Here is a 23,310-nt window from a genome sequence, read left to right as displayed (position 1 = left end):
CTTAAAACCTGTGACCCATAAACGAAGTTCGCAACGAGGAAAGAAGATTCAATCTTAAGAAGTCACTTAACTTTATTACTACTTAACTTCATTACCTTATTGTAGTTATCATTATATTCACGCGGGTTGACCTTTTGACCTAGATTTCGACAAGATGACAAACATTTTATTTTGGCAATATTCCGTTTGCACTTTGAAATATGAAACTATATTTTATTTCATAGCTTGACACGGTTATTAAGTTTTAATTACCGTGCCATCCATCGCATGTATGTCGCGTTTGGGTTTCTATAATAATCATTCACGGACCGCGTTTATTACACTACATTGATCACCCTACATCATGCATTTTGTCGACAGTTGTATTACGTTCCACGTAATTTTTCTCTGAAATGTTCCAGCCGCTGCTGGACGGACGATATTTTCGTTTCAGTGTAACACAAAACGCTAAATCTGTTCGCATCTCGTAGTGCCTAAACTGAAACACGATTTTCCTGCCATGAAATATAATTGAAGAATTGATGAAACACTCAACGTGACTTGTATCCAATGCGTTTACGTACTTTGCGGCATGTTTCTAAACTACAGTACTACGGATAAATTGACGGAGTGAATTCTCTGCTCCATAGCTTGTGATAACTAATCTATCTGGTTCATATATTGGATTGGTTTTATAGCTTGATGTTTCACTGCAGTTGTCGTCACGATTGATACATTGGTCAACGATGATGTCCAATATATCTCTCAGATAGTTTGACAGATCAAAGACTTTATTATTTTCATGTCGTATGATTACACCAGTCATTTTTGACAGACTACTGACTGCGTTCATCCGTTTTAGTTTGACATATTAAAAAAGCCAAGTTTAATTACAAATTCTGCGTATGTAACAGTAATGTGATTGTATTTTTTAGAGTTTTTGATTAAACGCAGTCTTTACAGTTCATTTAAAGTTGCGCGGACACGTACCGCATACATCCTAACAATATCGGCTCCGGTAGCCTCTCGTTGGTGCTTCGTAACTTTTTATTTTATTGTTACACGCGCAGGTCATTACAATGCCACGCGTTATCCGATGCTTTTCGCGTATGCGTAAGTGTCATTAGACAAAAATCCGCGTGTTTTGTTGTTGTCATGACATCTGTAAGACAAAACTATTTTGGTAAATTTGTTCATCTTTCTAGAGTGCGGGTTTAAAATTTGACCAATATTGCCCCCCTCCCCAATAAAATCACAAAAGGGTTAAAAAGCCGTTCCTGGCAAAACATTAACCTAAATTCGAGATCAAATTTTCTGGCAGTGAAAATAATATAAAAAACAAGTATAACTTTGCCCTCACACTCAAGCTAAGTAGTATTAGATATGTCCCAGTCTTTTACTCTAAAATTAGTAGAGGGAGAATCATTTTGCGGGAAGGCATTCAAACAATATTTGTTGGGCTGTTGCTAATTCAACGGCTGGCCAGAATTTATTTTTCAAATGTTACCATCTAACTAGAGTGACGGTGTGACCTGTCTGCCAAGTTTCAAGGAAAGCAGCCCGGCTAAAAAAAATACAGAAGAGTTAAAAAGCCGTTCCTGGCAAACAATTACCCCAACTTCAAGGACAAATTTCTCGACAGTGAACAAACTTTACTAAATTGTGGTCCACACTCAAGCTGAGTGAAACGAGATATGTCCCAATTTTTGACAGATTTTGAGGACGCGAAAGTATTCACAATTTGTTGTGTGTTTATAAGGGCAGAACGGAGCGGATCGCCTATATTACTTCTAATGACGTAATATATTATGTACGAGGTAAGGAAAAGGTTCAAATGGTTGTCAGATATTTTGAGGTGGTTATTGAAAATACCACAGACTTCATATTTCTGACATATTGATCATTACGTCAGTAAGTTGTAAGCATAAACGCAACCAGTAAAATGAAATGTCAACATTGCGATTAATTTAATGATTCTAGCCAATAGACATTGTGGGCCGCACAGTCAGACGCAGAACATTTTAAGAAGAAGTTTACTGCCGAGCTTTTTTGTGAAAAATTGACTCGACATAACGTGACAATTGACACGAATGTCAATACATATATTCTTGTTATCAGTCATGTTGTTATTAACAATCTCGCCTTGCAAGCTATTGCATTAGCAGTATATAGAAAATATGTTATTAGAATACGTAAAAGTTCTGTCCGGCCATATATGGAAATGCTTTCGTTGTATGGGTCGACGGTGTGACATTAAAGAACAGCAACCGTCACCGCAAATACGTATCCCTTTTAAATACGTCAGTGTTGCAAACAAGCAAAAGGTTCTGCAATTGTATTATTGAAAATTGGAAAATAAATATATCAAGAAGTGTGTTCAAACGCGTCATCATCACGGTGGTAATCCCATCATATGCATACATTCCTCGAGTGTTGCGAAACAACACTATTACATTGAAAGGCAGACGCTCATTCGTTTGTTTCTGAGCAGAGATACTATTGTTTACAAACGTAGAGCAATAAAATGAAGCAATAAAATTCGTTTGCGTAATTATGAAAAAAAAAAAAACGTTTTGAAAGATTATCCCCACCGTATGCTATTCACGTTTAGGGCCTACTTCTAAACATGAAACACTGTGGCATACACTGTATACTAACGCGGCTTGCATAATTGAAAACTCTCTCATGACCAATCAGAACGACGTATTCTGGCAATTGAAATACTGGTATAAGTGTTATTCAAATATTAAATTGTTGATACGATGAAACGATTGTCATATTATATATACAGGATGCATTGTTATGCAGTTTTTTGACTTACTGCATAAAAGACAACCCAAACCTACTCGTGTAATAAGAACCGACAGTCTTTGTCATAAATTATATTCATTCATCTACAGAAACGGTAATGTAAAATCTTGAAAGCAGAGCTATTTTCCAGACACACAAGGATGGGTGATTGTCTAGTTGTTAAAATCAAATATTAAACAGTATCGTCATTGGAGCGAAAGGAACCTAACATGAGGTCAATTCATCATTCTGCTAGTAGTAGAATGAAGTATTGAACTAATAAAATTGACCCAGCTCAGTGTTACATTTAAGTGTGTCAATCAGTCGGTTGGTTGGTTATTCTGGTATCATATTTAATCAATTAATTTGAAATACCAACATGTTATTCACCGCAAATATTTTTTTTTCGAGAGGATTATATGTGACCCCCACGCCATGATACAGATTAGAATGGATTACATGTGACCCTACGCCATGATACAGATTAGAATGGATTACATGTGACCCTACGCCATGATACAGATTAGAATGGATTACATGCAAACAAATACCTTGGTACCGATTAGAATGGATCACATGTGAACAAATACCTTGGTACCGATTAGAATGGATCACATGTGAACAAATACCTTGGTACCGATTAGAATGGATCACATGTGAACAAATACCTTGGTACCGATTAGAATGGATCACATGTGAACAAATACCTTGGTACCGATTAGAATGGATTACATGTGACCCTACGCCATGATACAGATTAGAATGGATTACATGTGACCCTACGCCATGATACAGATTAGAATGGATTACATGCGACCCTACGCCATGATACAGATTAGAATGGATTACATGTGACCCTACGCCATGATACAGATTAGAATGGATTACATGCAAACAAATACCTTGGTACCGATTAGAATGGATCACATGTGAACAAATACCTTGGTACCGATTAGAATGGATCACATGTGGACCCGTGCCTTGTTACAGATACAAAATGACTAACTTTTCATATCCTATACGGCAATCAATATGTTCAATCCCGGATAGCATTAGCTGTTCTTGTACTCTTGTTATAATACCCAATCAGTAATCAGGAAAGGATTTTTCTATTTCTAAAAATGTCAGTAAACCAATTACTTAGGGGGTTAAGCATGTCACCGTGACATACAAAGATATACAAAACCAACTCAACATTCGTCTAATAATATTGAGTGCCATTTACAAGACCCTATATATTTAATTGTCTTCAATATATGGCATAACGTCAGACCAATTATTAGCGGAATTATTGGACCTCAAATGATAATACAATGAAATGCGGAATGCAATGGTAGTCTCGTGGCATAGTATACTGTAGATTTGTTTTATAATTGTGGCGAGAAACATTACTATTGTGTTCCCATTAATAAGCGAGTATTTCTACGAGTGAATTAAAACAAAGCATCTCAGGTTATGCGTTAGTATGCTCAGACGTATGATTTATTTTAATTATCTTCTGCTACCCTTGTCGTCTGAATGAACTTCTCTTTAAAATCATCCATTTATTAATAGCCACGTTTATGAGATTCCAAATCGATCAATATTAGAGAATAAACGAGAGGACGTGACGTAGTTGCGCAGGTAATGTGGTTCTCATCGACGCACAGTTTCCTGAAGCAAGGCCAATGATTTCTCATGGGCAACGTTTGATATGCTATCACGAATCAGCGAGTTCGTAGAGCCAAATAAACATACATACCTGTAGCCATGTTACTCTCGAGTAATAATATAACATGTTCGTGAGATCGCCTATCACCACAGTGAAAAGAATACAATGTTAATTTGATTCAGCGTTGAATTGTAGAGATTAATCAAATTGTGCTTCAATGTGTTTCTTATATGATGATCGATTTGGAATCTCATAAACGTGGCTATTAATAAATGGATGATTTTAAAGAGAAGTTCATTCAGACGACAAGGGTAGCAGAAGATAATTAAAATAAATCATACGTCTGAGCATACTAACGCATAACCTGAGATGCATAACCTGAGATGCTTTGTTTTAATTCACTCGTAGAAATACTCGCTTATTAATGGGAAAACAATAGTAATGTTTCTTATATGATGGGCGAATGTAATTATAATTAACCTTCACCATATATTACATCGTAATATATTTCATTTGTTTCATAATCAATGGCATAATTTATTTGTATTTTTAATAACAAAATTCTCTTTCTTTGCAGCATTTTATGGAATCCAGGGTAAAGTACGTAGTTGGATTCATAATGATTGGAGTTACTGTTTTGGGTATGATGCCATATTTTGGTGTTGGAGTGTTTTATAACGCCATGTACGATAACGCCTGTCTTCCATATTATTACGCGGAAGATAAAACTGATAGGACGTACGCTTATTTTGTATTGGCACTGAGCGTAACAATGATCGTTTGGATATTAGTCACCAATATGTATAATATTTACAGAATGTATTCAATGAGACGCACTGTTCCTACGCCAACGATTCTTGTTTCGCCAAATAGACACAGTCAGAACGACAACGATAGCGCCTCACATTCTGAACAAAGGGCAACATCTACTACTACGCTAACTACGACGCTTGGAAATTCAGAAAGGACTGTAACAGCTTCTACAACTACAACAAACAATGGACTCCTCAGTGCGTCAAATGTTTTGCCTCCGCCTTGCGAGGGTGATTCGAATAAAAACGTTACCGTCCAGTCAGGTACTCCAGCGTCTCATGGGAATACACGGAGGCCGACTCCAACAGTAAATCAACATAGAGTTTCAGAGGCTCGTCTGCGGGAAGAGGTTGAGTTCGCAAAATTAGTCGCCATGGTAACCATGGTGTTCACTTTTTTCTGGACTCCTACTCTGGTAAGTGAGAATGTTATGTGTAGCATGATGGTGCTTCCGCAAATCGAAAATGACATAACAATCCCATCAATTTAAATTGCTTATTTGTAGCTTTTTCATTCAACCTCATTATTTGTTAAGGTTAAGAATGGATTAGGTCCTAATAACACACATTGTTTGTCCCACACCTCAATTCATTACTTGCATAGAAGCAGCACCACGCAGAGTTTTGCAAGCGCGTGTCGTAATGACATTTCCTGTTCTAATACCTGGCATTTGCACAGTACCATTATTTGAATGATTGCATCAAAACATGACTACATGGTGAACTATTGTAAGCCAATTATTTGTAAATGAATGGTGTTTTAAAGAGGAGAAAACGTTGTTGGAGACCATTTGATACTATGATAAATATTAAGTTGCATGTTACAAGAGAAAATTTTGCTTACTCGAGTATTTATTGTCAACAACGTTGAGATAGTAGTACGTAATAACAATTGGTGTGATTCAAATATTATTTCATGTGCATCAAAGGTGCTGTTCTAAACTTACGATAAATCATAATCCAGAGATGGCAATATCGATGATAAATAATCCTCAAGTTACTCAAATCGACAAGCAATAAAACTGACCTCATTCCACAAATATACTCTCCACGGAGAAGAATTTAATATTATGAAACATTACTTATTTGTCTGAGATCAGTTTGTTTATGTGAAAGCTGTGAAAAATTTATGAAAAACCAAAAAAAAAAAAAAAAAAACAAAAAAAACATATTTTAAGATTTAAGTTGAACTACAAAATGTACACGTAACATTTCGGTTAATAAGTCTACATGTTTATAATTCAGAGAAAATCTCGTGCTATACATGGCGTAATGGAGTTGGTCCATTACTAACGGACAGTCCCAAAGGTATGGACTCTGTATGGTAATAACAGGGTTGTCTACAATAAGCTACTCTTTCAAGGCAACATAGTCAGACGTATAAGAGAGAATTGTATTCAGATAACAGTTATATCACCTTCAAAACAATGTTTGACGAGAACTTATTTACCGTTGACTCAAATATTAACATCTTCATCTCGCTTCAAAAATCGACATTGGTTCAGAAAAGAAATCGGTTTAGTTCATTCTTTTCGAGTTTGTAATATGTGACGCACAAAAACACAACATTGATTACGGTTTCTGTACTTCATCTCAGATGTTTACAACTGCTGGTGTGCCTGTACTTCTCCCCGAGGCCAACCTTTACTGTGCTTTACTGATCATGAATAGGTGGCTTTATGTGTCTGTGGTTGTGTGTGACGTCAAAGATCCGGCTTATGGATGCTCATCTAGTTCCCGTAGGTCCGCGTTCATTAAACGCTGTTTGAAGCCGACTTAATAAGGCACTTTGTCATAGCTGTGAATTATAACCTCACGTGTTGCGTGTTTTATGTTCGTAATTCGTTTATATGCAACCAATTAGAGCACAATTCTGTACGTAATTAACCCTTTACAACAGACAAATAAACAGAGGTTTCTAGATACTAAATGTGTGAATCGTGACACTGTGCAATAAAACAGCTACAGGCAAATCTAGCTCCAAAATGACATTTGCAATTTGATTCCTAAAAATGTGAGCCACAACAAAATGTTTCATGCAATCTACATAATTGCTCAAGAGACGACCTACGAACGAATGTAAAGCTTTTAGTAAATTGTATCTTGACAATTAGTGGCAGTGCTATTACTTTTCACGAAAATAGATATCGACAGTCTATTCCCATCATCTATTTGATAGTATAAAAGTCTGCTAAACGTGTGTAGTCATTCTGCTGGGAATGACCGTTTGCCCAATATTATACACAAGTGTACAAGACCACTATGGAAGACATTTGGTTTACTAATTCAACTGCCATTACCTTGGCGTGAGTAACGTAATGTGAGGGTGACTAGCAAATACACCCTAGCACGTCGCCTTAGAATCGTGTTTGACTAAAATCAATGAAACACACAGCCCGATCCCCCGTTTATAAATCAGTAACACACGCTCGACATCTTATAGGCCTACCCGCTATCCTATCCTAAAAAAATTGGTTCTCTCAGAAATGACTTTTTCAGCTTTAGCGGATTTCATTTTGATAATGAGTAAAAGCATCTTGTCATCTTGTCTGAAACGAGTATATTGAACGGAATTAAGCAATCCACTCGACTCAATGGTTGAATTTAACAAATGTTTCTATAAAGCCTATTAAATAACAAATGCACTGTGTGTGTGTGATGTGTAATAATTTTTAAAGTTGTATTGGGAATAAACCGTACTTCAAAAATAAAAGTCATTTTTAGCCAAACAACATTGAATTCATTGCTTTGCCTCAAAAAATCTAATCTACAACAAATAATAGGCACTTTAACTGTAGATACTGTGGCGTTATCTATTTTAACACATGTCTAGCATAAATAGGGTGGTTAATGTAAATAATCTATCCTAGAGACATGACAATATATTTTCCCCCCGCAAACACATTAACACACATTCTCAAATAGAACAGTATTTTCAGAAAGCATTATTGTTAATGGTTAATGTAAAACTATACACAATATTTTCCAAACTGATACCCAGAAGTGAATGTATTCATTACTGAATAGTTACACAGTTATATGCTAATACATTTCAGATACAACAACACTGACATCAGTGGCTGTAACATTTGGCCATAGCTAGACAACGAAAAAGAAACAAACTGAATTTGATACCTAATAACAGAGAAAGCAATGTACCTCATAAAGTTGTGAATGTAAATATTTCATGGCAGTGAACAAAACAATACATATAATACCCACTAAAGAAGAAACACATTATATGGAAACCAAACAAATATAATATTGAAAAAATATACAAAAGACGTCAAGTAATACGATATAGGCGGCTATCGTATATATCTTTATGAAGACTGATGTACTGCGTGAATACGGTGATTAGTGTCGGCGTGACCTGGTGTTACCTTCAATGAACAAGATTTGGTTTCCATGGAGATTGTACTGTGTAGCTATATTATACTACACAGTATTTACAGAAATATATAGGGGATTTGTTTGAGGCCCCATAATGCTGTTAATCGCATGAATTGCAAAAATAGTCTTGACATCGTAACATATAGTATTATTGTGATACGGTAGTATAACAGCACATTATTTTAATTACTTGTCAACTGCCTCATTTTAAATAAAGACTCTGAATCACAAATATAGAATTACTAGTCCTTTATGTGGTTTATGACTACACAATGAAGCGTAGCATTTATATAAAGTAAATGGTCGTTGCTTCAATTGCACATATTATGTAGTATGAGTTACTACTGGAACATTACAATACTATTAATATATATTTAAAATAGTTATTATTTTCCTAAATGCACAGTTCGTATATGCTATGGTGATTCTTCTATGGCCGACGGCATTGGTTTTAAATAAATATGATTATCTTCTGTAAATTGTATAACTATAAGGATCCCTTTTTACATATGTCACCATGATTCCGATACGAGCATTTTAACAACAGACAGGAAATAACATAATTTCAGTTAAGTGAAGCAAAAGAATCAACTATTCTGACAGCGTTATAAAGTGAAGAAAACGGACGAGCGCTGTCAGCGTCGTAGAGTGTATGGGTTATCCCGATAACTGTCATACTGAGAATTTGATTGATTCTTCTACATTTTGACATGAAAAGTGTTCATGTTGTCGTTATAATGCAATAATTAGAAAACTGTTCAATACGTCATTTCGCATTTTGCTGTTTATTTATCAATCGACGGCTAACATAATTGTTCTCAGGCATTTTTGTGTCATTTTTGCATATCGATTGCCACGACTTATCGCCATATTTACAAGTGTTACTGAATATATTCACCACAGCCATGCCAACTAACATCGCTCTTAAATCATTTTTTTAATTATCAGGTTCAAGCCATTGGAACATTAGAACACATCTGGGAGTCTAGATTCGTTGATCGTATAACTGATGTTGTTATGATGATAAATTACGTCATAACTCCTTATATAATACTGTCATATCGTAAGCGATACAGACGAGGGGTCAGAAAAGCAGTTGTACTGATATTTTGCTTTTGTTATATGCCTAGAGATTTCGAACAGACGGAAGGTGAGTATATGTTCATGAACGAGGAATAGCACACCAAATGCTTCCAAGAATATTTGTACGATAATATCATATAGTCATATCATATGAAGCCCAAAGTTTTTGCCAATTTATTGACACACTACAGCCATCTTTGACGGTAAGTGTGGAGAACAGCAACCTGACAGTCAAACGCAATATCGGCAAGTTGCGATTTCAAAGTGAGACACAATTCCACTCTCATTTATATTTATATATTTTTTTAGATTGAACACATACATTCTACAAATAAAATCAACATATAAAATCAAAACAGATTCACCGTACAAACTCAACACGTAAATTCGACACATAGACTCATGCACAGATTCACCCGACAGACTAAACACATATATTAAGCCTATAAATTCAACACATAGATTCAATGCATAAAATCATCATATATTCACACATGGAAGCAACAAATAACATCACCGCACAGAATCAACACATATATTAAACACATACATTCAAAACATAGGTTTTACTCAGAGATACAACATTCTATACATTCTAGTCATAAATTCAATACTTGGATTCAACGCATAGATATAAATTAAACACATAGAATGACGAAATAAATTAAACACATAGAATGACGAAATAAATTAAACACATAGAATGACCAAATAAATTAAACACATAGAATGACGAAATAAATTAAACACATAGAATGACGAAATAAATTAAACACATAGAATGACGAAATAAATTAAACACATAGAATGACGAAATAAATTAAACACATAGAATGATTAAATAAATTAAACACATAGAATGATTAAATAAATTAAACACATAGAATGACCAAATAAATTAAACACATAGAATGATTAAATAAATTAAACACATAGAATGATTAAATAAATTAAACACATAGAATGATTAAATAAATTAAACACATAGAATGATTAAATAAATTAAACACATAGAATGATTAAATAAATTAAACACATAGAATGATTAAATAAATTAAACACATAGAATGACCAAATAAATTAAACACATAGAATGATTAAATAAATTAAACACATAGAATGATTAAATAAATTAAACACATAGAATGATTAAATAAATTAAACACATAGAATGATTAAATAAATTAAACACATAGAATGACCAAATAAATTAAACACATAGAATGACCAAATAAATTAAACACATAGAATGATCAAATAAATTAAACACATAGAATGATCAAATAAATTAAACACATAGAATGATCAAATAAATTAAACACATAGAATGACCAAATAAATTAAACACATAGAATGACCAAATAAATTAAACACATAGAATGACCAAATAAATTAAACACATAGAATGACCAAATAAATTAAGCACATAGAATGACCAAATAAATTAACACATAGAATTACCAAATAAATTAAACACATAGAATGACGAAATAAATTAAACACATAGAATGATCAAATAAATTAAACACATAGAATGACCAAATAAATTAAACACATAGAATGACCAAATAAATTAAACACATAGAATGATCAAATAAATTAAACACATAGAATGATCAAATACATTAAACACATAGAATGACCAAATAAATTAAACACATAGAATGATTAAATAAATTAAACACATAGAATGACCAAATAAATTAAACACATAGAATGATCAAATAAATTAAACACATAGAATGACCAAATAAATTAAACACATAGAATGACCAAATAAATTAAACACATAGAATGATCAAATAAATTAAACACATAGAATAACCAAATAAATTAAACACATAGAATGATCAAATAAATTAAACACATAGAATGATTAAATAAATTAAACACATAGAATGATCAAATAAATTAAACACATAGAATGACCAAATAAATTAAACACATAGAATGATCAAATAAATTAAACACATAGAATGATCAAATAAATTAAACACATAGAATGACCAAATAAATTAAACACATAGAATGACGAAATAAATTAAACACATAGAATGATCAAATAAATTAAACACATAGAATCACCAAATAATTATGTACAATATAGGCAATTGCAACACTACCCTCCTAAAATATCAGGATGTGACATTTATTGCATCAGATCTATCTGCAGAAAAATCTTAACAGATCGAGAAAGATCACAAACTGTAAACAGTTACAAGAACATATAACAACGTGTGATTTTATTATTATTATTTATGTGAAATCCATCTTAGCAGTATCGCCCGGGCTTGTGATGATGCCGTACAACTAATACTGTAAGGCAATTTATTCAGTAAAACTTTTGAGAAATATATAAATTATAACTATTGTCAGGACTCATTCCATGTTTCACCACACTGAATAATGGCATCGTGTTGTCAGTTCGAATAAATTATTAATCTTGGTAAACGAAATAGATGAAGACAAAGCGGAATGATATATTGATTTGTTCTCAACATATTATTTGCTGATGAAATGTTTTTTTGTTTGATTAATGGAAATGTGGTTTATTATCTGGTATGTAAATTAGATTTGTATGCGTATAATAAGGATAATAATGCGTGGCTTCCGACTGCTTATCAAATTCAGTAAAACGAGAGAAAAAAGAATTGTCCGTCATCTATTACGTTTTTTCATTAAAAGACAACAATGTAATGTAATATAAAATAGATTGCCACTATATACATATATAAAGCACTGTACTATAATTACATTTCAGATAATATTTGCTGGTCTTGTTGGCAGGCGGGGTGACACATTACTCGCATAATACCACTAAATGACTGAAGTTTTGATGAATATTTGCATATACTGAAAACGTTTCCTTTTCCGTCTAGAAGATGTGAAAAATAGGTCTAAAACTAATTGATTTCGATAACCATGTCGATATTGCGACTATATCTGCTCAATGTTACACTATGTAAAATAGATCGTGCACATCCTATGATGATGTACTACTACGTTAATTTAAATATATTTATTCTAATAATTCTTTATGTGATTAAATATAAACGTAAAATGTATACATTCTACATAGGTGATTATGTCATTGATAATTCAGTGCACACCATTTCACCTTTCACGGATTGAATGCAAAGAATCTTTTATGTAAACTCACATGCTATTAAACAGGGAATTGGCGTTGTTCCATATTGCGTGCAACAACGTATTTACAATATGATGATTGATGCTGATGGAAAATAGCCTCGTGTATTTTCTTTGACCATACACATAAAGTATGCAATCATCGAATACTCGCGTGTTACAAAAACATCTCATATGACTGATCATTCATTTATGATATTCATCGATAATCCTTTTCTTGTGAGATATACCCGCCATATTTCGGTACAACTAATAACGAATAAATGTAATAATGAAACTAGTATAATCTGACATTTGGTATAAATTATTAAAGAAACTATTAGCATATTTCACGATATTAACTACTAATCTACTTTTATAACTCTACTCCAAAACTAGTTTTACAATAATATTTAAAGTTACTTTTTATATTTACATTTCAAAAGATTGCAAATTTTTATTAATTCATTTTACAGTATCGAATACAGGAACGGGGATTTATTCCATAAACAGCGTATGGCGAATGAACATGCAGCCTGCCGATCAGAGAAACCGCAATCATACTGCGGCTGAGACGTCTGTAGTCAATAACTAACACTCGACTTGCCAAATACCAATCCAAGACCCTCTATACAAATGGATGACGAGAACGGTTCCAGTGAAAACAGAATCAACTTTTTGGTGTACGTGCCAGTTGCTGCTATATTTATTATTCACCAGTGAATCAGGTCACTGGGAATGCGGTGTAATGGTTATTCAATTATAATATTTGGTTCACATCAATTACGCTCGATCACACCATATGTATCTTATCAAATGATCAATGTGTTTACAGAGATCCTGCTACAGATCTCTGTAATGCATAATTCATAATTCATGCCTTGTAGGGATTGGAGAGACAATAGGTAAAATTGTATTAGAGTTATATAAACTCTGACTATTTTCTTTTAACGGCCAGAAATATATAAGTTATAATATTAATCAACTGAATATAATTTGTCAGTGTGTCGGAAATAAACATTTAGTGCCAAACGACTATAATATCAAACACCATACGAAATAGGTGATTTTCCGAACAATTGCGAGATCTCGCGAGATGCATGAAAGACGCGCGTCGAACGTCTGCCGCAAAAATCGAACGATTTGATTTTGAACTAGAATTTCTTTATTTCGCAGCTTACATTGACCGGCCGATCTTCGACAGAAGAATATTGCTTCCGAATATCCTCACTTAATCGAAATTGCCTATCATCAAATGTGGACAGCACAATATTAAGCATGGAAATGTCCCCGAAATACTTTCGCGTTTGTCGAATCCCACGCGATGTTTGACGCGACTACGACGCTATGACCTTTGTTTGTCCTGTTTTTACGTTCGATTTCACGCATAACGCGTGATTCTCGCAGTGTACGGAAAATGGTCTATTAACACATGGTTGTAAAATATATCGCATGTAATAATCGCTATTTGTACAGTCTATGTTATGGTTTGGTAGTTCGGTGTTAATGTGATGAGTCTAGTGTATAAGCTCGATCAGTCAGTGACGTTATACACTCCCCTTACAATAATGGGAATACATATAATTTGCTGAAATTCCTTTATTTTCAAAACATTTGATAAAGTAATACTTGTCACTATTTATTAATAATTTATATTATATAATTTATTATAAATTATATTATCATAATTTAACATGAAGTAGATTTACCTGTGTCCCTGGTCAGTTGCCATCAAGTTTCTGTAAAAAGAGAAAAAGTGCAGTATGTTCTTACTGTTTTTGTTTTATTGGTTTGTAGTTTCTGCCATTGCTTGTGTTCAGTGTTCATTTCAGAGGTATATGTGTTCAACAAACTATTTTGATCCGACAATGTTAGGTATCATGTTATATACCACAAAACTTATCAACCCGAAAACAAGTATTTCCATTATATTTATTATATATATCGAATTGTAATAACCCACCGATATCTGTGATCGCGCGATGTTGAAAATCACGCTTCTAATATATTTTCATTATATATTGCTATGTTGTAACAAGGCAGCGAATAAATGCTGATTGTGTACATATGTATGTGTGTTGAATATTGTGTGTATTATTATGCATCCGTGTGCACTGCTGCTACAATTGCATTGTCAGTTTTAAATTGATAAAGTATATCTCGTAATTTGGAACATGATCCGAATTCAACAATTTAGACGTTTGTGTGGTGTTCCTATCTGATTGGCCTCTGTGCGATTAAGCCAAATCCCGCCATGCAACACGGTGTCAAATTTTGATTCAGTTGCACGGTAATGGAAACACTACACTAGAGAGTACGAAAATATGAGGTGTGTTCATCGCGTACAATGTTTTGTGGAATGTATCACAGTGAGTTGTGATTTACCATTTACTTTTTATTGATCTACAACAAATCTTGGTTACTTTTCTGCTATTTCCTAAAAACAACACCGACTTAGATATTTCGCGGATACAGTATTAATCTGGTTAAAATAAAATTTGAGGCCTGTTTGTTTATTTTTATAGCCTTATTATTTACGCCTTCCACTACAAGCCACAAGACGTTGTCATATCAATGTATTGGTCTTTATTGTTAATGCACGCTGGTCGTCGGGCAGCGACTGTTCGAATTTCATGTAAATAAACAATGTATTTTACACGCGTTGTATACGTCGCTATGAGTCCCACATCGAACAGGACGCTGCGTGACGACTGCCGCCCTTTAAATGTTGAATAAGAAAATCGGTGCATTACATTATCATATACTATGCTACCATTAAACGCCTAGACTCTAGTGACCAATGTTGTGGTAGTCAGGCACATGCTGTCACATGCGAACAAGCTATTTGAAATTTCATAAAAGACAAGTTTTTTTATTAATACCGAGTACCTGTATAACACAAAGGTTTAGGCAGCTATATTTTTGAGACAGAGATGCTTGTTGGATCTCTAAGGGCTTCAGTAAACACAGTTTCTGTAACAACGTGCACTGCTTTTGTTCGCGGCTATTTTTCTTAGGCTACAAATGAAAAGCTTACGCCATGCGAAAGTAATTTCTGCTGAATTGCTTGCCAACACTTCACGGTATCACACACGTTTGGAAAATTGAAATTTTAACGCGACATCTATACGATTGTTACCATCACGGAGACACATGTACAGTTTTAGAAACACAATCGCCTAATCCCAGAAACATGACGACAGTGTTATTTTTCAATTGATGTAAACCGCCCCTTAGTGTTAGTGACTGATCACGACTAGGATTTACGGCAATTCTTATTCTTCAAAACATTGGCAATGGTATCTATGCTCATTCTTAGTTAAAATTTATCAGATTTTTACAGTACCAAGTATTCTCTGAATATAACAACAGCAAATTTATTACAACCTGAAACCTCCACCTTTACAGGAAAGCCAACAAAAAACATTCCATTGAATAATGAAGACACTGTATAATTTATGTAGAAGGTATTGGATCTCGTAGGATGTGGTTTCGTCGTTGATCAATTGAGTGGTGATTTCATGAAAACAGATATTTTGATACATGAAATATAGGTTTCTGTATGTATACAATCAAGTTTTCCTTGTGCATTACTTAATGCAGAGTGTGTTTTTCTGTTGCAAATACCTCAGAAATAGTGTTAACTGTTACTGTTGAAAAAGCTACATGCAACTTTAGCGAGTTTGACTCAAAGCACAAATCAACAGCCTCTTAATTTAGCTAAGATGTCTCAGTGCAAGAATATATTTTCTTTTAGGTTAGCTACATCATGGACACGGTAAGAAATATAGAAGTGTCAGAGTTTGACGTCGGCAATTATCGGCGCAAATGCAGCGATTATTGACAATAACTTACATACAAATAATGATCCCGACAGCGTAGTTGGAATTGTAGACACGTTCGTCATAGCAGATAGTGTAGATGACGCCCACATCATGGCATTAGATGCTTGATGTACAATGTACCATACCTCGGTGTAGATGACGCCCACATCATGGCATTAGATGCGTGCTGTACAATGTACCATACCTTGGTGTAGATGACGCCCACATCATGGCATTAGATGCGTGATGTACAATGTACCATACCTTGGTGTAGATGACGCCCACATCGTGGCATTAGATGCGTGATGTACAATGTACCATACCTTGGTGTAGATGACGCCCACATCATGGCATTAGATGCGTGATGTACAATGTACCATACCTTGGTGTAGATGACGCCCACATCATGGCATTAGATGCGTGCTGTACAATGTACCATACCTTGGTGTAGATGACGCCCACATCATGGCATTAGATGCGTGATGTACAATGTACCATACCTTGGTGTAGATGACGCCCACATCATGGCATTAAATGTGTGCTGTACAATGTACCATACCTTGGTGTAGATGACGCCCACATCATGGCATTAGATGCTTGATGTACAATGTACCATACCTTGGTGTAGATGACGCCCACATCATGGCATTAGATGCGTGCTGTACAATGTACCATACCTTGGTGTAGATGATGCCCACATCATGGCATTAGATGCGTGATGTACAATGCACCATACCTTGGTGTAGATGACGCCCACATCATGGCATTAGATGCGTGATGTACAATGTACCATACCTTGGTGTAGATGACGCCCACATCATGGCATTAGATGCGTGCTGTACAATGTACCATACCTTGGTGTAGATGACGCCCACATCATGGCATTAGGTGCGTGATGTACAATGTACCATACCTTGGTGTAGATGACGCCCACATCATGGCATTAGATGCTTGATGTACAATGTACCATACCTTGGTGTAGATGACGCCCACATCATGGCATTAGATGCGTGCTGTACAATGTACCATACCTTGGTGTAGATGACGCCCACATCATGGCATTAGATGCGTGATGTACAATGTACCATACCTTGGTGTAGATGACGCCCACATCATGGCATTAGATGCGTGATGTACAATGTACCATACCTTGGTGTAGATGACGCCCACATCATGGCATTAGATGCGTGATGTACAATATAACATACCTTGGTGTAGATGACGCCCACATCATGGCATTAGATGCTTGATGTACAATGTACCATACCTTGGTGTAGATGACGCCCACATCATGGCATTAGATGCGTGATGTACAATATACCATACCTTGGTGTAGATGACGCCCACATCATGGCATTAGATGCGTGATGTACAATATACCATACCTTGGTGTAGATGACGCCCACATCATGGCATTAGATGCGTGATGTACAATATAACATACCTTGGTGTAGATGACGCCCACATCATGGCATCAGATGCTTGGAGTACAATGTACCATACCTTGGTGTAGATGACGCCCACATCATGGCATTAGATGCGTGATGTACAATGTACCATACCTTGGTGTAGATGACGCCCACATCATGGCATTAGATGCGTGATGTACAATATACCATACCTTGGTGTAGATGACGCCCACATTATGGCATTAGATGCGTGATGTACAATATACCATACCTTGGTGTAGATGACGCCCACATCATAGCATTAGATGCGTGATTAAGCAATAACCCCCGCCGAAGGCGGGTATACCACGAGATATTGCATAATTCACGACATATATGCACGAGCCGCAGGCGAGTGCATATATGGAGTGAATTGTGCAATATCAAGTGGTATACCCAACTTCGGCGGGGGTTATTGCTATTATATTATACCAGTATATTGACAATTCGATAAAACTTGTAAAAAAAGAGTTTACTTTCATCTACTAAAAGATCATGATTATGGCCCTTGAACATGAATATTTATAAGAATAGTATGTAGTTGTACGCTGAATGCATACAAAAATTACATGCGCAACACAGTTCAAATAGAATACAAACTAATTTTTATTCCACATGAAAAAAACCATATCCACGTTGAATAGAGCAGCGTAAACACACAAATTAGCATAACAAAGGATGACCTTTCTGACCTTTTACTGACGCACAACGTGATTTGAAATACAGGGTCGTGTACAGTTTGGATCATTTAAACAACGGATTTTCCACGTTTTCATTCCGGTTTTTGTACAATTTGGACTGTAATTTGCCCATTGAAAATACAGTTGTGAAATAAACCGGTTTTGTGACTCATCATACTACTTGTAACTGTGGATATTTGACGTTCGGCGGGACGCGGTGTATCATGTACGGTGACCAGCACAGCGACCTCAGTTCCAACATCTGACCTGGATACCTTTGGTATAACCAAAGTTTTGTGACAGTATGACTGACAAGTTTTGTCATTGTTCTGGGGTAAGTTTGATGGTGTAAGATCGGATTTTCGCATCGTTTTTGTGACACGTACATGATATGCCTTGTCTCAACTCCGGCCGAAAGACTTTGCACGCTGTCGCTCTAATACAGTGGTTGGTGTACACTCGGCACAAATCTGTAGCTTTCAAAATTACCTTCATCATCTCCTGTAATTTATTTACCCATAGTGAAGAATTACAATACCATATATTGTCGTCGAATCCTGCGTTGTCCCGTGTTTTTTGAAACAGATGGCAATTACCCGGGTGCACTGCAATTTTGTCAGCTGCCGCTACCGGACACCGGTTGTTATTGGTGGCATACATTTTTGCCTGTGACTCATAGTTTTTTGCATTTTTATGTCATTAAATCCATCAATTATATCTTGTACTTAAAGATCATGTTTTCTTTGTTGGAAGTTCACAATCCATCTCAAAGTAACAACCTTGAGAACATAGCGTTCTGGCGTTTGTGTAGGCACCTCACGGTGTTAAGGGACGGTGGTTTAGGTTTGTGTGGCGAACGACAATCACCCAACGACCGACGCTCACAACTTGGATCCCACCATTAACAAAAAGCAATATTATAGTTATATAACTTTTCAGATGTTTTTAATTCAGTATTTTTTTCAATATTCTTCTAAAATTCAACCACTATATTTCCCTAAAAATCAAATAATACCGGTTTTATGTATTTCCGTATTAAACCTGTAGTCAATTCATGTTCCAGGGCCACTTGGTTTAGCCGTGCATTATCAGCCAATATACCATGGATTGCATATGCAAATTTTGTGTTTGGACCAATCAAATCAATGGATTAACACCATCAATATACTGGTATAATATAATGTACAATATACCATACCTTGGTGTAGATGTCGCCCACATCATGGCATCAGATGCGTGCTGTACAATGTACCATACTTTGGTGTAGATGACGCCCACATCATGGCATTAGATGCATGATGTACAATGTACCATACCTCGGTGTAGATCACTACCACATCATGGCATTATATGCGTGATGTACAATATACCATACCTTGGTGTAGATGACGCCCACATCATGGCATTAGATGCGTGATGTACAATGTACCATACCTTGGTGTAGATGACGCCCACATCATGGCATCAGATGCGTGCTGTACAATGTACCATACTTTGGTGTAGTTGACGCCCACATCATGGCATTAGATGCGTGATGTACAATGTACCATACCTCGGTGTAGATCACTACCACGTCATGGCATTATATGCGTGATGTACAATATACCATACCTTGGTGTAGATGGCGCCCACATCATGGCATTAGATGCGTGATGTACAATGTACCATACCTTGGTGTAGATGACGCCCACATCATGGCATTACATGCGTGCTGTACAATGTACCATACCTTGGTGTAGATCACGTCCACATCATGGCATTAGATGTGTGCTGTACAATGTACCATACCTTGGTGTAGATGACGCCCACATCATGGCATTATATGCGTGATGTACAATGTACCATACCTCGGTGTAGATGACGCCCACATCATGGCATTAGATGCGTGCTGTACAATGTACCATACCTTGATGTAGATCACTACCACATCATGGCATTAGATGCGTGATGTACAATGTACCATACCTCGGTGTAGATGACGCCCACATAATGGCATTAGATGCGTGCTGTACAATATACCATACCTTGGTGTAGATCACTACCACATCATGGCATTAGATGCGTGATGTACAATGTACCATACCTCGGTGTAGATGACGCCCACATCATGGCATTAGATGCGTGCTGTACAATGTACCATACCTTGGTGTAGATGACGCCCACATCATGGCATTAGATGCGTGCTGTACAATGTACCATACCTTGGTGTAGATCACGCCCACATCATGGCATTAGATGCGTGCTGTACAATGTACCATACCTTGGTGTAGATGACGCCCACATCATGGCATTAGATGCGTGATGTACAATGTACCATACCTCGGTGTAGATGACGCCCACATCATGGCATTAGATGCGTGCTGTACAATATACCATACCTTGGTGTAGATCACTACCACATCATGGCATTAGATGCGTGATGTACAACGTACCATACCTCGGTGTAGATGACGCCCACATCATGGCATTAGATGCGTGCTGTACAATGTACCATACCTTGGTGTAGATGACGCCCACATCATGGCATTAGATGCGTGCTGTACAATGTACCATACCTTGGTGTAGATCACGCCCACATCATGGCATTAGATGCGTGCTGTACAATGTACCATACCTTGGTGTAGATGACGCCCACATCATGGCATTAGATGCGTGATGTACAATGTACCATACCTCGGTGTAGATGACGCCCACATCATGGCATTAGATGCGTGATGTATAATGTACCATACCTCGGTGTAGATGACGCCCACATCATGGCATTAGATGCGTGCTGTACAATGTACCATACCTTGGTGTAGATGACGCCCACATCATGGCATTAGATGCGTGATGTACAATGTACCATACCTCGGTGTAGATGACGCCCACATCATGGAATTATATGCGTGCTGTACAATGTACCATACCTTGGTGTAGATGACGCCCACATCATGGCATTAGATGCGTGCTGTACAATGTACTATACCTTGGTGTAGATGACGCCCACATCATGGCATTAGATGCGGATGTACAATGTACCATACCTCGGTGTAGATGACGCCCACATCATGGCATTAGATGCGTGATGTACAATGTACCATACCTTGGTGTAGATCACGCCCATATCATGGCATTAGATGCGTGATGTACAATGTACAATACCTCGGTGTAGATAACGCCCACATCATGGCATTAGATGCGTGATGTACAATGTACCATACCTTGGTGTAGATGACGCCCACATCATGGCATTAGATGCGTGATGTACAATGTACCATACCTTGGTGTAGATGACGCCCACATCATGGCATTAGATGCTTGATGTACAATGTACCATACCTTGGTGTGGATCACTACCACATCATGGCATTATATGCGTGATGTACAATATACCATACCTTGGTGTAGATCACTCCCACATCATGGCATTATATGCGTGCTGTACAATGTACCATACCTTGGTGTAGATGACGCCCACATCATGGCATTAGATGCGTGCTGTACAATGTACCATAACTTGGTGTGGATCACTACCACATCATGGCATTAGATGCGTGCTGTACAATGTACCATAACTTGGTGTAGATGACGCCCACATCATGGCATTAGATGCGTGCTGTACAATGTATCATACCTTGGTGTGGATCACGCCCACATCATGGCATTAGATGCGTGCTGTACAATATACCATACCTTGGTGTAGATCACTCCCACATCATGGCATTATATGCGTGCTGTACAATGTACCATACCTTGGTGTAGATGACGCCCACATCATGGCATTAGATGCGTGATGTACAATGTACCATACCTTGGTGTAGATCACGCCCACATCATGGCATTAGATGCGTGATGTACAATGTACCATACCTTGGTGTAGATGACGCCCACATCATGGCATTAGATGCGTGATGTACAATGTACCATACCTTGGTGTAGATGACGCCCACATCATGGCATTAGATGCTTGATGTACAATGTACCATACCTTGGTGTGGATCACTACCACATCATGGCATTATATGCGTGATGTACAATATACCATACCTTGGTGTAGATCACTCCCACATCATGGCATTATATGTGTGCTGTACAATGTACCATACCTTGGTGTAGATGACGCCCACATCATGGCATTAGATGCGTGCTGTACAATGTACCATAACTTGGTGTGGATCACTACCACATCATGGCATTAGATGCGTGCTGTACAATGTACCATAACTTGGTGTAGATGACGCCCACATCATGGCATTAGATGCGTGCTGTACAATGTACCATAACTTGGTGTAGATGACGCCCACATCATGGCATTAGATGCGTGCTGTACAATGTACCATACCTTGGTGTGGATCACGCCCACATCATGGCATTAGATGCGTGCTGTACAATATACCATACCTTGGTGTAGATCACTCCCACATCATGGCATTATATGCGTGCTGTACAATGTACCATACCTTGGTGTAGATGACGCCCACATCATGGCATTAGATGCGTGATGTACAATGTACCATACCTTGGTGTAGATCACGCCCACAT

At 36.6% G+C, this 23,310-nt stretch overlaps 2 protein-coding genes across 2 annotated transcripts in view; one reads left to right on the top strand and one right to left on the bottom strand.

The window, feature by feature from the left end:
- LOC102803033 (uncharacterized) overlaps positions 1-23,310 on the bottom strand; it is a 223,480-nt gene that overhangs the window by 99,453 nt on the left and 100,717 nt on the right. The gene's annotated exons all lie outside the window — the stretch shown is intronic.
- On the top strand, positions 5,040-13,429 carry LOC146733827 (uncharacterized). Its single transcript, XM_085490984.1, has 3 exons — positions 5,040-5,648; positions 9,574-9,775; positions 13,311-13,429. Exons 1-3 carry the CDS (start codon positions 5,040-5,042, stop codon positions 13,427-13,429), a joined length of 930 nt encoding a protein of 309 aa, XP_085347110.1.

The sequence above is a fragment of the Saccoglossus kowalevskii genome, chromosome 16, assembly GCF_978046115.1.
Source record: "Saccoglossus kowalevskii chromosome 16, keSacKowa6.1, whole genome shotgun sequence".
Taxonomy (NCBI): Eukaryota; Metazoa; Hemichordata; class Enteropneusta; family Harrimaniidae; genus Saccoglossus; species Saccoglossus kowalevskii.
This window is presented reverse-complemented; position numbering and strand designations above follow the sequence as displayed.

What these genes read in the sequence shown, in the direction of transcription:
- LOC146733827 (XM_085490984.1), top strand. Translation starts at nt 5,040, where the DNA reads ATGATTGGAGTTACTGTTTTGGGTATGATGCCATATTTTGGTGTTGGA. An exon ending in TTTTCTGGACTCCTACTCTG is followed by an intron (nt 5,649 to 9,573) that starts GTAAGTGAGAAT and finishes TTTAATTATCAG; the next exon opens with GTTCAAGCCATTGGAACATT. An exon ending in AGATTTCGAACAGACGGAAG is followed by an intron (nt 9,776 to 13,310) that starts GTGAGTATATGT and finishes TTCATTTTACAG; the next exon opens with TATCGAATACAGGAACGGGG.